Source organism: Cyanistes caeruleus, chromosome 5 (assembly GCF_971803275.1).
Source record: "Cyanistes caeruleus chromosome 5, bCyaCae1.hap1.1, whole genome shotgun sequence".
Taxonomy (NCBI): Eukaryota; Metazoa; Chordata; class Aves; order Passeriformes; family Paridae; genus Cyanistes; species Cyanistes caeruleus.
In genome coordinates, this window is record NC_141705.1 from 1,185,346 (window position 1) to 1,197,956 (window position 12,611).

Below are 12,611 nucleotides of genomic sequence, written 5' to 3' on the forward strand. Positions count from 1 at the left end.
CGGTCTCGGGACGCCCTCAGCTGGTGACTGAAAATGTCGCGACAGGGAAATCAAAGCATTTGTGACATTTCTCCAGCACCCGGGGGCACGGGCTGGCTCCCCGGCAGGGGAACGCAGGGAATGGGGGTACCCAGAGAACCCTGAGAGGAGGAGGGATGCTGGCACCCAGGGGATGTTGGTACCCAAAGATGCTGGTACCCAGGGATGCAGGTACCCAAAGATGCTGGTACCCAGGGATGCAGGTACCCAAAGATGTTGGTAGCCAGGGATGCAGGTACCCAAAGATGCTGATACCCTGGGGATTTTGGTACCCAAAGATGCTGGTACCCAGGGATGCAGGTACCCAAAGTGATGCTGGTACCCAAAGATGCTGGTACGCAGGGATGCAGGTACCCAAAGTGATGCAGGCACCTGGAGGATGCTGGTAGCCAAGGAATGGTGAAATCCAGGGGATGCTGGCACCTGGGAAATGTGGGTATTCAGAGGATTTTGGTACCAGGGGATTTTGGTACCCAGAGGATTTTGGTACCCAGAGGATTTTGGTACCAGGGGATTTTGGTACCCAAAGGTGCTGGTACCCTGGGGATTTTGGTACCCAAAGGTGCTGGTACCCAGGGATGCAGGTACCCAAAGTGATGCGGGTACCTGGAGGATGCTGGTAGCCAGGGAATGGTGAAATCCAGGGGATGCTGGCACCTGGGAGTGCTGGAGCCTGCTGGATTTTGTACCCCGGGGATGCTGGCACCTGGGAAATGTTGGTACCAGAGGATTTTGGTACCTGGTGAATGTTGGTACCAGGGGATTTTGGTATCCAGGGGATTTTGATATCCAGGGGATTTTGGTACCAGGGGATTTTTTTAGTACCCAGGAATGGTGACACCCAGGGGATGCCACAAAAGCGTCTCTGTCATTTCTCCTTGGGCAGAGCTCTGCTCCTGGAATGGGAATTCCAAAGCCAGAAGATCCCTGGGGATCCCAGAGCAATCCCAAAGAGCTGCACAGTGGGATGGGGACACTGAGGGGATGGAACCCCTAAAAATGGAACATCCAAGAGAGCTGGGAGCACAAAGTGAGGGATGGCCTCACTGGAGAACAACTCCCACCACAGAACTGTGAGCACAAGGCTGATTGAGCAGGGAAATCCAGGAGTGGGAGCCCCAGCCCATCCTCACATCCACGGGATTTGCTCTTGGGATGTGCCTGGGGTGTGCAGGTTCCCCTTGGAGCAGAGGTGGAGTTTCCTCCCAGATGGATTTTTGCTCCTGCTTCTTCTTGTGGGGAGAGAGAAAAGGGGCTGGGAATGATCCAGGGCCCAGCACAAAGGACATGGAGCTGTCACAGCAGGGTCAGAGGAGGCCCTGGAGCTGCTCCAGGGCTGGAGACCCTCTGCTCTGGAGCCAGGCTGGGAGAGCTGGGAATGTTCCCCTGGAGAAGGGCAAAATGCAGGGAATGCTGAGAGTCCCTGCAGGGGCTCCAGGAGAGCTGGAGAGGGACAGGAGCCAGGGAATGCCCAGAGAGCAGGAAGAGATGGGATCTTGGGAAGCTCTGAGGTTATTTTATGCACCCAAAACAATATTCCTGCCCAAGAGGAGATGGGAAAAACCCACAGGTGAGGACAGGGAGATATTTTAGCAGCAGCCAGTCCAGGGAAGCTTCCCAGCCCACATAAACCCCAGCAGGAATCAAATCCCACAACAACATTCCCATTGCCAGGCTTGGGAGCAGCAGAGAGGGTTTTTTGCTAATGAGAGTTTCCCAGGCAGGGAGGAAAGCTGAAACCAGGCAGCAAGGCCGGCTGGGGAGGAGGGATTTGGGAGCTGGACAGGATTAAATGAACACAGAATTAATGAAAGGGCTCAGAGAGGGGTGGAGAGGATTCCAGGAGGGAATTCTGGTGCCTCGCTGGGTGAAGCCAGTGCTTAACCCAGGATCCTCCTCCCACCCTGCCAGGAATTCACCCACCCCTACAGACACAGCCAGAGCAGACATGCTTCACAATTTTAATGACTTTAGAACTTTCAGTGCTTGGAGAGCCAGGGGTGCAAAATCTGAGCTGCAGGGTTGGGGTGGAGGGGGCACAGAGGGGCACTGGGCATTTCCAGGGCACACACGGCGTGCACTGGGCTTCAAAAGAACTTTTCTGCATCAGCTTTCCAGGAGAAAAGTCTCTGTGTGTCTGTGCCTGCTGGGATCTGACGGGAAAAATGACAAAAAACCCACAAATGATTAAAAGGAAGGGGCTGAAGCCCCAAAGAGAGGCTTGGACCCAAAACCTGCAACAGGAGCAGGGCAGGAACTCAGAGCTGTGTCTTTGCTCTGACCAACTTTCTGTGAGCTGCTGATGCCAGCCAGGCTCTCAAAATTCCCAACTCCTCCGAGGCCAGCTCCCTCTCCTGGTGATTACCGGTCTTGGTGGAAAAAACCACCGGGAGAGGCTTTGCTGCAGCTTAACCCAGAGAACTGCGAGCCAAGAGCACCCTGAACCTCCCAGGGCTGTCCCGTGGGGAAATCACCTCTGCTCCAGGGGTGGCTGAGGGATCTCTCCTGATCCCTCCTGATCCCTCCTGATCCCCAGGAGCTGAGGGGTTCCAGCTCCTGCCAGCGAGGCTCAGCAGCAGGAGCTGCCCCCAGCCCCAGAAGGGCACCAGGGGTGTTTACAAGGCACACAGAGGCGTCTTAAAAGCTTCCCAAATCCCAGGATTTGAACAAGGTCCTGCTGGAGGCACCAGGAAAAGGCTCAGCTGGAAGCAAAGCAGGAAGGCAAAGGTGGAGGAGGAAGTCAGATGTCGTAGAAATCCACGTGTGCTCCGGAGGGAAAGGAATCCTCCTGCAGGAGCCGGAGCAGCTTCTGGGCTGACACGGAGCTGTCGATGAGCTGCCCCTTCTCCTGCAGCTTCTGGAAGTGTTGACGCATCCCGGGGTCTCCAGTCTGGGTCCGGGCCAGGAGCTGCATGTCTGTGTCCAGAGGCCCTGGGGGAAGGAAAAAAATCACCAAAAAAATCACTTAAGGAGAAAGGAAAATCCAGAGTTCAATATCCCCTCTGGAGCCAGGCTGGGAGAGCTGGGAATGTTCCCCTGGAGAAGGGCAAAACCCAGGGAATGCTGAGAGTCCCTGCAGGGGCTCCAGGAGAGCTGGAGAGGGACTGGGGCCAAGGGCTGCAGGGCCAGGAGCCAGGGAATGGCTTCCAGTGGGAAAGGGGAGATTGGGCTGGGATCTTGGCAAGGAATTCCTGCCTGGGCTGCAATTCCCAGATTTCCCATGGCTGCCCCTGGATCCCTGGGAATTCCCAAGGCTGGGTTGGAGCAGCCTGAGATGGTGGGAGCTGTCCCTGCCCATGGCAGGGGTGGGATGGGATGGCTTTTAAAGTCCCTCCCCTGGCAGCCCAGTCTGGAATTCCGTAATCCCAATGGAAAAGCTGCCGGAGAGACGACGCTTGAGCCCAGCTGCCGCATCCAGCACGGAGAGCTGAGATCCCGGAGCAGCACTGGGCTGCAGGAACCCCCATTCCCAAGGGCAGGAGAAGCTGGATAACCGGCAGGGAGCCGCTCTCCTCACCCGGGGCGTAGTTGAGCACGCGGATCCCGGGCTCCTCCAGCGCCAGCACGCGGAACATCATGTCCCGGGCGGCCTTCCCGGCACAGTACAGAGCCCAGCTGGGGAAGGGCTCCAGGGCACACAGCGACGAGATGTTCACCACGATCCTGCTGCAGCCTGGCCGCGCCCCAAAGGCCTGCAGGGCCGTGGAGGTCAGCCACAGAGCAGAGCTGATGTTGAAGGAGAAGTAGGTGTTGATCTCCTCCAGGTCGGTGAGGTCCAGGAAGGATTTGGAGATGTCACCCAAAGAGCCTGGGAATCACAAATGTGGGGTGGTTTGGGTTGGATGGGATCTTAAAGAACGTCCAGTCCTCACTGTGCCATGGAAGGGACACCTTCCACTGGCCCGGGTGCTCCAGCCTGTCCATGGACACTTCCAGAAAGATGGAAAAGGAGCTGTTACAGATGGGATCGACCACACAACAGATCCCTTTGGCTGCCACATTCCACACCCAACCCTTCAGAGCTTTGGGGCTCGGTACCCGTCAGGTGCCACAGCCTGAGGAGCCCAGCCCAGCCCATTTCGGGTCACGCTGACCCAGCAGTGCCGGGGGACAGGGACTGCCGTGCCACCCCTCTGCCAGCCTGGGGTCCCGTGTCCCCAAGGGCCACCACAGACCCTCCTGCAGCAGCCCCAAATCCTGGAGCACCCGTTCCCCATGGGTGATCTACAGCGAGAACGGGTAAAAAGGGAACCCGAGGCACTAACGGTGAGAGGAAGGACCCACAAAGTGGGGCTGGAAGTTTCTGAAGGTTTGGGTTTGGGGAGCAGGGGGATAAGAAGGTGCAGGAAGCGAACCGAGTGTTTCCACACCACAGTAACACCTCGTGCTGCCAGGAACCCAGCCCGGCAATTAACGCCTTTAATAAACCAACACCCGGCCAGGGCACGGAGGGGCTGGGCCGGGATCTCCGCAGCTCCTTTATTCTTTTGGGTTATTTACTGGCACCCCAAGCCCGGAGCAAGCCCCGGCTGAGGCGGAACCAGGCTGGGGTGACCCGGCTGCCCCCGGGCGCGGAGGCCAGCGGCTCGGGGAGGGGACAGGCGGGGACAGCCGTGTCATTACCGGCGTTGTTGACCAGGAGCAGGCGGCCGAAGGACGGGTCCCGCAGCAGCTCCCGCAGGGCAGCGCCCGCCCTCCGCAGCCCCTCCTCGCAGCCCAGGTCAGCGGGCACGCACTGCACCCGCAGCTCGGAGCAGCTCCCGGAGCGCAGCTCGGCCGCCAGCCCGGCCAGCGGCTCCGCCGAGCGGGCCAGCAGCAGCAGCACCGAGCCGGGCCCGAGCTGCGGGGCCAGGAGCCGCGCCAGGCTGCGCCCGAAGCCACGGGAAGCGCCGCTCACCACGCAGGCGGTGCCGGCCCAGCGCTCCGCTGCCGCTGTCGGTGCCGGTCTCCATCCCGACCCCGATCCCGATCCCGATCCCGACCCCGATCCCGATCCCGATCCCGATCCCGATCCCGATCCCGATCCCGATCCCGATCCCGACCCCGATCCCGACCCCGACCCCGACCCCGACCCCGATCCGGACCCCGATCCGGACCCCGATCCCGACCCCGATCCCGACCCCGATCCCGATCCCGATCCCGATCCCGCTCCCGCTCTCGCTCCCGCTCCCGCTCCCGGCTCCATCCCGGAACCCAGTGGAGGGGGCGTGGGAACACGCCTGCCCACGTGACCCGCCCCATTCATGTCCCCGCCACTTTGTGAATGGCCGCTCCGAGCGCGCGGGCAGCGCCGCCGGCTCTGATTGGTCGGTGTCGGCGGGCTCGGCCCGCCGCGCGCTCGGGGGGCGTGGTCGGATTGTGGCCGCTGTGAGGGGGGTGTGGCTTCCGTGAGGGAGCGGCGGGGCGGGACCGGGAAAAGGAACGGGAAAAGGAACAGGAAAAGGAAAAGGAGCGGGATAAAGAACGGGAACGGGAAAAGGAACGGGATAAAGAACGGGAAAAGGAACGGGAAAAGGAACGGGACCGGGAAAAGGAACGGGAACGGCACCGGGAACAGCTCCGGCAATGCGGCTGCGTCCCTGGAGCGCCGGGCCTCGCCTGCCCACAGCACGGCCGCCCCTGGCCTTTCCCCCGTTAATTAATTAATAACTATTATAATTATTAATTAGTATAAGCTTTAAACTACCTTGTTGTATAAGTTTCAAGCTATCCTTTGCCCAAGCTATAAATTGGTTTGTTGTGTATGGAAGAATTTGTAATCACTTAAAAAGGGGAAGTAGGAATAACGTGAGCTGAAAGGCTCTGCAAACACATTTTTAAATTGTTTTAATTCATTTAATGTGTTTAATGTGTTTTAATGCTAACTTTGAGTTTTGTAATAATTGAGGAAGAGGCCCTATGAAGATGTTTTTAGACAGCTTTAGGTTGTGAAATGATTGAAAGAAGCCTTGCAGAATGTGTGCTAACAGAATAAATGCTTGTTAAAAACTGTAACCAAAAATAATGCTATATTTATAATTTTATTGTTATTTTTACTATATTTTTTATACTATATTATCTCTATATTTAGAGATATTTTAAAAGAAGGATGGGAGGCTGGAGAGGCATCAGGAGATCACCTCGGACCACGTCCCCAAGGGAGCTCCAAAATCCACAACTGTTGATTAAAATCTCCAAAAGCCACAACTGCTGATTAAGATCTCCAAAAGCCACAACTGCTGATTAAGATCTCCAAAAGCCACAACTGCTGATCACCAAAATCCACAACTGCTGATTATGAAGAAAAGCAAATAGAAAATAACTGAAAATTTGAGGAAGTGCCTAGGATGGTGTAAGAGGCCACCATTGCAACCCTGAGTTTGTGCCTTGCTTGGGGTGGAGACCCACTGTGCTGCCAGGGATTGGGGGTTCTCCATCCCCTCCATCCCAGGGATTGTCCCTGTGCTCCCGGAGGATTTGAGATCTCCATCCCCTCCATCCCAGGGATTGTCCCTGTGCTCCTGGGGCATTTGAGATCTCCATCCCCTTTATCCCAGGGATTGTCCCTGTGCTCCTGGGGGGATTTGAGATCTCCATCCCAGGGATTGTCCCTGTGTTCCCGGGGGATTGAGGGATCTCCATCCCAGGGATTGTCCCTGTGCTCCCAGGGGACTGAGATCTCCATCCCAGGGATTGTCCCTATGCTCCCGGGGGATTGGGGGATCTCCATCCCTTTTTTCCCAGGGATTGTCCCTGTGCTCCCTGGGGGATTGGGGGGATCTCCATCCCTTTTATCCCAGGGATTGTCCCTGTGCTCCCGGGGGGATTTGAGATCTCCATCCCAGGGATTGTCCCTGTGTTCCCGGGGGATTGAGGGATCTCCATCCCCTTTATCCCAGGGATTGTCCCTGTGCTCCCAGGGGATTGAGATCTCCATCCCTCCATCCCAGGGATTGTCCCTGTGCTCCTGGGGGATTGAGGGATCTCCATCCCTTTTTTCCCAGGGATTGTCCCTGTGCTCCTGGGGGGATTTGAGATCTCCATCCCAGGGATTGTCCCTGTGTTCCCGGGGGATTGAGGGATCTCCATCCCAGGGATTGTCCCTGTGCTCCCAGGGGACTGAGATCTCCATCCCCTTTATCCCAGGGATTGTCTCTGTGCTCCCAGGGGACTGAGATCTCCATCCCAGGGATTGTCCCTGTGCTCCTGGGGGATTGAGGGATCTCCATCCCAGGGATTGTCCCTGTGTTCCCGGAGGATTGGGGGATCTCCATCCCTTTTTTCCCAGGGATTGTCCCTGTGCTCCCTGGGGGATTGGGGGGATCTCCATCCCCTCCATCCCAGGGATTGTCCCTGTGCTCCCGGGGGATTTGAGATCTCCATCCCCTCCATCCCAGGGATTGTCCCTGTGCTCCTGGGGCATTTGAGATCTCCATCCCCTTTATCCCAGGGATTGTCCCTGTGCTCCTGGGGGGATTTGAGATCTCCATCCCTTTTATCCCAGGGATTGTCCCTGTGCTCCTGGGGGGATTTGAGATCTCCATCCCTTTTATCCCAGGGATTGTCCCTGTGCTCCCGGGGGGATTTGAGATCTCCATCCCTCCATCCCAGGGATTGTCCCTGTGTTCCCGGGGGATTGAGGGATCTCCATCCCCTTTATCCCAGGGATTGTCCCTGTGTTCCCGGAGGATTGGGGGATCTCCATCCCTTTTTTCCCAGGGATTGTCCCTGTGCTCCCTGGGGGACTGGGGGGATCTCCATCCCTTTTATCCCAGGGATTGTTCCTGTACTCCCAGGGGGATTTGAGATCTCCATCCCAGGGATTGTCCCTGTGCTCCCGGGGGATTGAGGGATCTCCATCCCTCCATCCCAGGGATTGTCCCTGTGCTCCCGGGGGATTTGAGATCTCCATCCCCTCCATCCCAGGGATTGTCCCTGTGCTCCCAGGGGATTGAGATCTCCATCCCTCCATCCCAGGGATTGTCCCTGTGCTCCCGGGGGATTTGAGATCTCCATCCCCTCCATCCCAGGGATTGTCCCTGTGTTCCCGGGGGATTGAGGGATCTCCATTCCTTTTATCCCAGGGATTGTCCCTGTGCTCCCGGGGGATTGAGGGATCTCCATCCCAGGGATTGTCCCTGTGCTCCCGGAGGATTGAGGGATCTCCATTCCTTTTATCCCAGGGATTGTTCCTGTACTCCCGGGGGATTTGAGATTTCCATCCCTCCATCCCAGGGATGCCCGGCTCTCCTGTGGAGTTTCAGAGGAGCTGCAGCGCCTCCCTGGGAGCATCTCCGGCTCCAGCCCCTGATCAGGATCCACCCTGCGGTTTTCATCCCCGTTCCTTCCACTGCTCTGATTTGTCTCTTGGAATCTTGGTCCTCGGAAAGCTTTTGCCGATCCCGCGGTGACACCGGCAGAGCCACCTTTCCTCCCCGTGTCACATCCGCAGTGACAGCCGGGGAAGCGATGGGGAGAGGAGGTGAACTCCGCGGAACTGGGGAAAGTGAGGCACGAGTGGGGTGAGGAGCGACTCAGGGAGCTGGGATGGGCTGGAGAATTGCTGAGGGAGCTGGGAAGGGGCTGGAGAATTGCTGAGGGAGCTGGGAAGGGGCTGGAGAATTGCTGAGGGAGCTGGGAAGGGGCTGGAGAATTGCTGAGGGAGCTGGGAAGGGGCTGGAGAATTGCTGAGGGAGCTGGGAAGGGGCTGGAGAATTGCTGAGGGAGCTGGGAAGGGGCTGGAGAATTGCTGAGGGAGCTGGGAAGGGGCTGGAGAATTGCTGAGGGAGCTGGGAAGGGGCTCAGGCTGGAGCAAAGGAGGCTCAGGGGGAATTTCTGGCTCTGCACAAGTCCCTGGCAGGAGGGGACAGCCGGGGGGGATTTGGGATCTGCTCGCAGGGAACAGGGACAGGAGGAGAGGGAACGGCCTCAGGGCAGCTCAGGGTGGATTTTGGGAATATTCCTACATGGAAAGGACAGGGATGAGGTGCCCTGGGGGGTTCCAAAGCCCTGTGGAGGTGGCACCTGGGGACAGGGGCAGTGCTGGCAGTGCTGGGCATGGCTGGACTCCAGGATCTTAAAGGTCTTTCCAGCTTTAACGACTCTGAGTTTTCACCAGGCTCTCCTCACTCTTATCCCATCATGATGCTTCACTTTGGGAAGTTCTTTTATCCCCTTCTCCTTCCATTAAGTGACAAAATTGGAAATTTCACTGAGTGCCCTTGGAATGAGATGATTTTTCCGGTCCCTTCCAAGCCCAAGCATTCCATGATTCCACATTATTTAAATCAGCAGCGGTGAGGGAGGCCCCAGGGTATTGGAATATTTTATTTCTATCTGGGAAAATGAAACAACAAAAGGAAAAGCAGAACCCCTGGTTGGTTCCACACTCTGGAATTGCCACTCTCCATCCTGTGGCATTCCCGAGCAAGGACAGCAGCAGTGCCTGGTGAGAGGAATGATGGATCTGTCTGTCCTGTGCTGGTAAAATAAATGGTAAATAAAACTAGCACTGAGAAATAAAAGAAACAATGGGATGGATTCCACTGATTCATGAGTGGAAAAAAGTTATTTACAAACAAACTGTGGGTTTGCTGGTGAATGAAATTGGACATTGAAAGATGAAAGAGACAATGGGGAAACAACATCAATTCTTAAGAATTAAAAATGAAGAGGGAGGGTTTATACATTAGAGGGGAATCTTGGGTATCAGGGAAGTCTGTGCCTCTCAAGCACCTCAGCCAGTGGGGATAGAGGGAAGGGAAATGTGGCTGGGAAATTGGGATGAAAAGGAGGCTGAGTCCTCCAAAAATGGGAGAGACCCCAGGGGATGCCCCATGGCCTCTCCCTTTATTCAAATAAATTCCAGGACTCCTCTGTTTCCTTTTTGGACATCAGCCTCTGGTGTTTGTGGATTAATTTTCCTGTCACTGGGAGCACCAGCGCTGTGTTCCCAGCACAAACTGCTGATGGGAACATCCAGCTGTTTCCAAAGGGGCTCACACGGTGACACCTTGACCTGCAGGGCTGTTCCTGTGGCGCTTTTGGAGGGAGCTCCGCCGTGTCCTTGGATCCCAGAGCTCAGGGGATGCACCTGGAGGGGCCAGGATCCAGCTCAAAGGTGGGTCTGTGTCAGCAGGAGCTCCCTCCTGCCAGGGGAGATGTGTGTCAGTGTCCTCACAAAGAATTCCATGCGGGACAGGATGGGGGAACGGCTTTGGGATGGGGCTGGGTGTCTGTCCCTACTGCAAACAGCGGGTTTGGGGCAGAGCCTGAGACTGCAAATGGGAATTCCTGAACTTTGGGGTTAAATTTAATCCAGGTTTGGGGCAGAGCCTGAGACTGCAAATGGGAATTCCTGAACTCTGGGGTTAAATTTAATCCAGGTTTGGGGCAGAGCCTGAGACTGCAAATGGGAATTCCTGAACTTTGGGGTTAAATTTAATCCAGGTTTGGGGCAGAGCCTGAGACTGCAAATGGGAATTCCTGAACTTTGGGGGTAATTTCAAATTCCTGAACTTTGGGGGTAATTCAATCCAGGTTTGGGACAGAACCCTGATACTGCAAATGGGAATTCCTGAACTTTGGGGGTAATTCAATCCAGGTTTGGGACAGAGCCTGAGACTGCAAATGGGAATTCCTGAACTTTGGGTTTAATTTCAAATTCTGGAACTTTGGGGTTAATTTCAATCCAGGTTTGGGGCAGAACCTGGACAGATCCTGAGACATGAAATGAGAATTTCTGAACTTTGGGGTTAATTTCAGTACAGATTTGGGACAGAAGCTGGACAGACCCTGAGACTGGGAATTCTGAGACCCCGAGCAAATGGGAGTTCTGGAACTTTGGGGGTAATTTCAATCCAGGTTTGGGACAGAACCTGGACAGATCCCGAGGCAGCAAATGGGAATTCCAGAGCGTTGGGGTTAATTTCAAATTCTGGAACTTTGGGGTTAATTTCAAATTCTGGAACTTTGGGGTTAAATTCAATCCAGGTTTGGGACAGAGCCCAGACAGATCCTGAGACTGGGAATTCTGAGACCCCAAGCAAATGGGAATTCTGGAACTTTGGGGGTAAATTCAATCCAGGTTTGGGACAGAACCCTGAGACTGTAAATGGGAATTTCTGAACTTTGGGGTTAATTTCAATCCAGGTTTGGCACAGAACCATGGACAGACCCTGAGACTGGGAATTCTGAGACCCCGAGCAAATGGGAATTCTGGAACTTTGGGGTTAATTTCAAATTCTGGAACTTTGGGGTTAATTTCAAATTCTGGAACTTTGGGGTTAATTTCAATCCAGGTTTGGCACAGAGACAGACGAGGGTCTGCACAAGCTGGAGTTTCCGAGTTTTGGGGTAAAATGCCAGGTTTAAGGGGAGCAGATGCTTCGGGCAGGCTGTGCCTTCCTGGTCCCTCAGTGTTGGGAAGGGAAAAGGACAGAGTTTGGGAATAAAAGGAATTTGGGATTAATTGGAATTTGGGATAAAAAGGGAGGCTGTGCCCTCCGAAACCTCGAGAGAGAAAACCCCCAGGCTGTGTCCCTTTATCCCAATGAAGGACTCCTCTGCCTCCTGTTATAGATACATTTTATATTGTTGGCTTTTCACAAATATTAAAATGAATGTTATGTGTATAAGAATGGGAAATTTTGTTGTATTAACACAGTTTCCTTTATTTCTGTTAGAAATAGTGGTATAATACAGATATGTTAAGGTATTACATAGCATTAAAACAAAAACTACTTTTGTCTGTATAACCAAGATAAAAAAAAGATGAAAAAGATGAAAAAGATGAAAAAGATGAAAAAGATGAAAAAGATGAAAAAGATAGCTGGAGACCCTTTTTTTTCTTTTGTAAACTCTCTTATCCAGATGAAGATAGCAGTGCCCAGAACGCTGGGGGAGGAATTTATTGCATTTCTGGTATCAGGGAATGTAAATCTCGATGGTGCTAAGAGGATTGATCTATTGGGAAGGGGACAGGAGAAAACTGAACAGAAGAACCCCAAAGATCCTGAGAAGAATGTCTGAATATCTGTGAGAATTTATGGATATGTGTGAGAATTTCTGGATATGTGTGAGAATTTATGGATAAGTGTGAGAATTTCTGGATATGGAGCAGGGTTCTGTTTTTAAGGGACAATCCTTTAGTGAGGTGAATGCAGAGACACCCGGCTGTATCTGTATACTTTATTTTTTTCTCCTAATTGTTTTTTTATTAAACTTTTAAATTCTATAAAAATGAGGTGAACCTCGTTTTTCTCAGGGCTGTGTCCCCTGAGGAGGTGTCCGAGCCGTGGGGCTCTGTTCTCTCCCGGGGGTCTGCACCCTCCGCGGGTACCCCCCCACCCAGCCTCGGCTCCCTCGGTCCCGGGGCCGCCCTGCTCCGTCCCTCCCTCCCTGGGCGGAGCGGCCGTGCAGGCCTGGCCCCTCCCGCACTACATCTCCCATGGTTCCGCGCGGCCCGGCCCCTATCCCGCACTACATCTCCCATGGTTCCTCGCGGCTCTGCCCTATTCCGCACTACATCTCCCATGGTGCCGCGCGGCCGGGCCCAACTCCCGCACTACATCTCCCATGGTTCCCCGCGGCCC

At 54.7% G+C, this 12,611-nt stretch overlaps 1 protein-coding gene and 1 long non-coding RNA gene across 2 annotated transcripts; one reads left to right on the plus strand and one right to left on the minus strand.

Moving 5' to 3' along the window:
• Positions 1-1,986: 1,986 nt before the first annotated feature.
• On the minus strand, positions 1,987-5,231 carry SPR (sepiapterin reductase). The gene is made up of 3 exons (XM_023947254.2): positions 4,663-5,231; positions 3,557-3,847; positions 1,987-2,970 (listed from the first exon to the last, which is right to left on the minus strand). The coding sequence occupies exons 1-3, from the start codon at positions 5,222-5,224 to the stop codon at positions 2,780-2,782; spliced, it is 1,044 nt and encodes a 347-aa protein (XP_023803022.2). The 5' UTR covers positions 5,225-5,231; the 3' UTR covers positions 1,987-2,779.
• Positions 5,232-5,543: 312 nt separating this feature from the next.
• LOC111929143 (uncharacterized) lies at positions 5,544-12,259 on the plus strand. Its single transcript, XR_015287032.1, has 5 exons — positions 5,544-5,780; positions 6,110-6,370; positions 8,202-8,540; positions 10,043-10,138; positions 11,890-12,259. It is a non-coding gene; the product is annotated as an uncharacterized LOC111929143 (long non-coding RNA).
• The last annotated feature ends 352 nt before the right edge of the window (positions 12,260-12,611 follow it).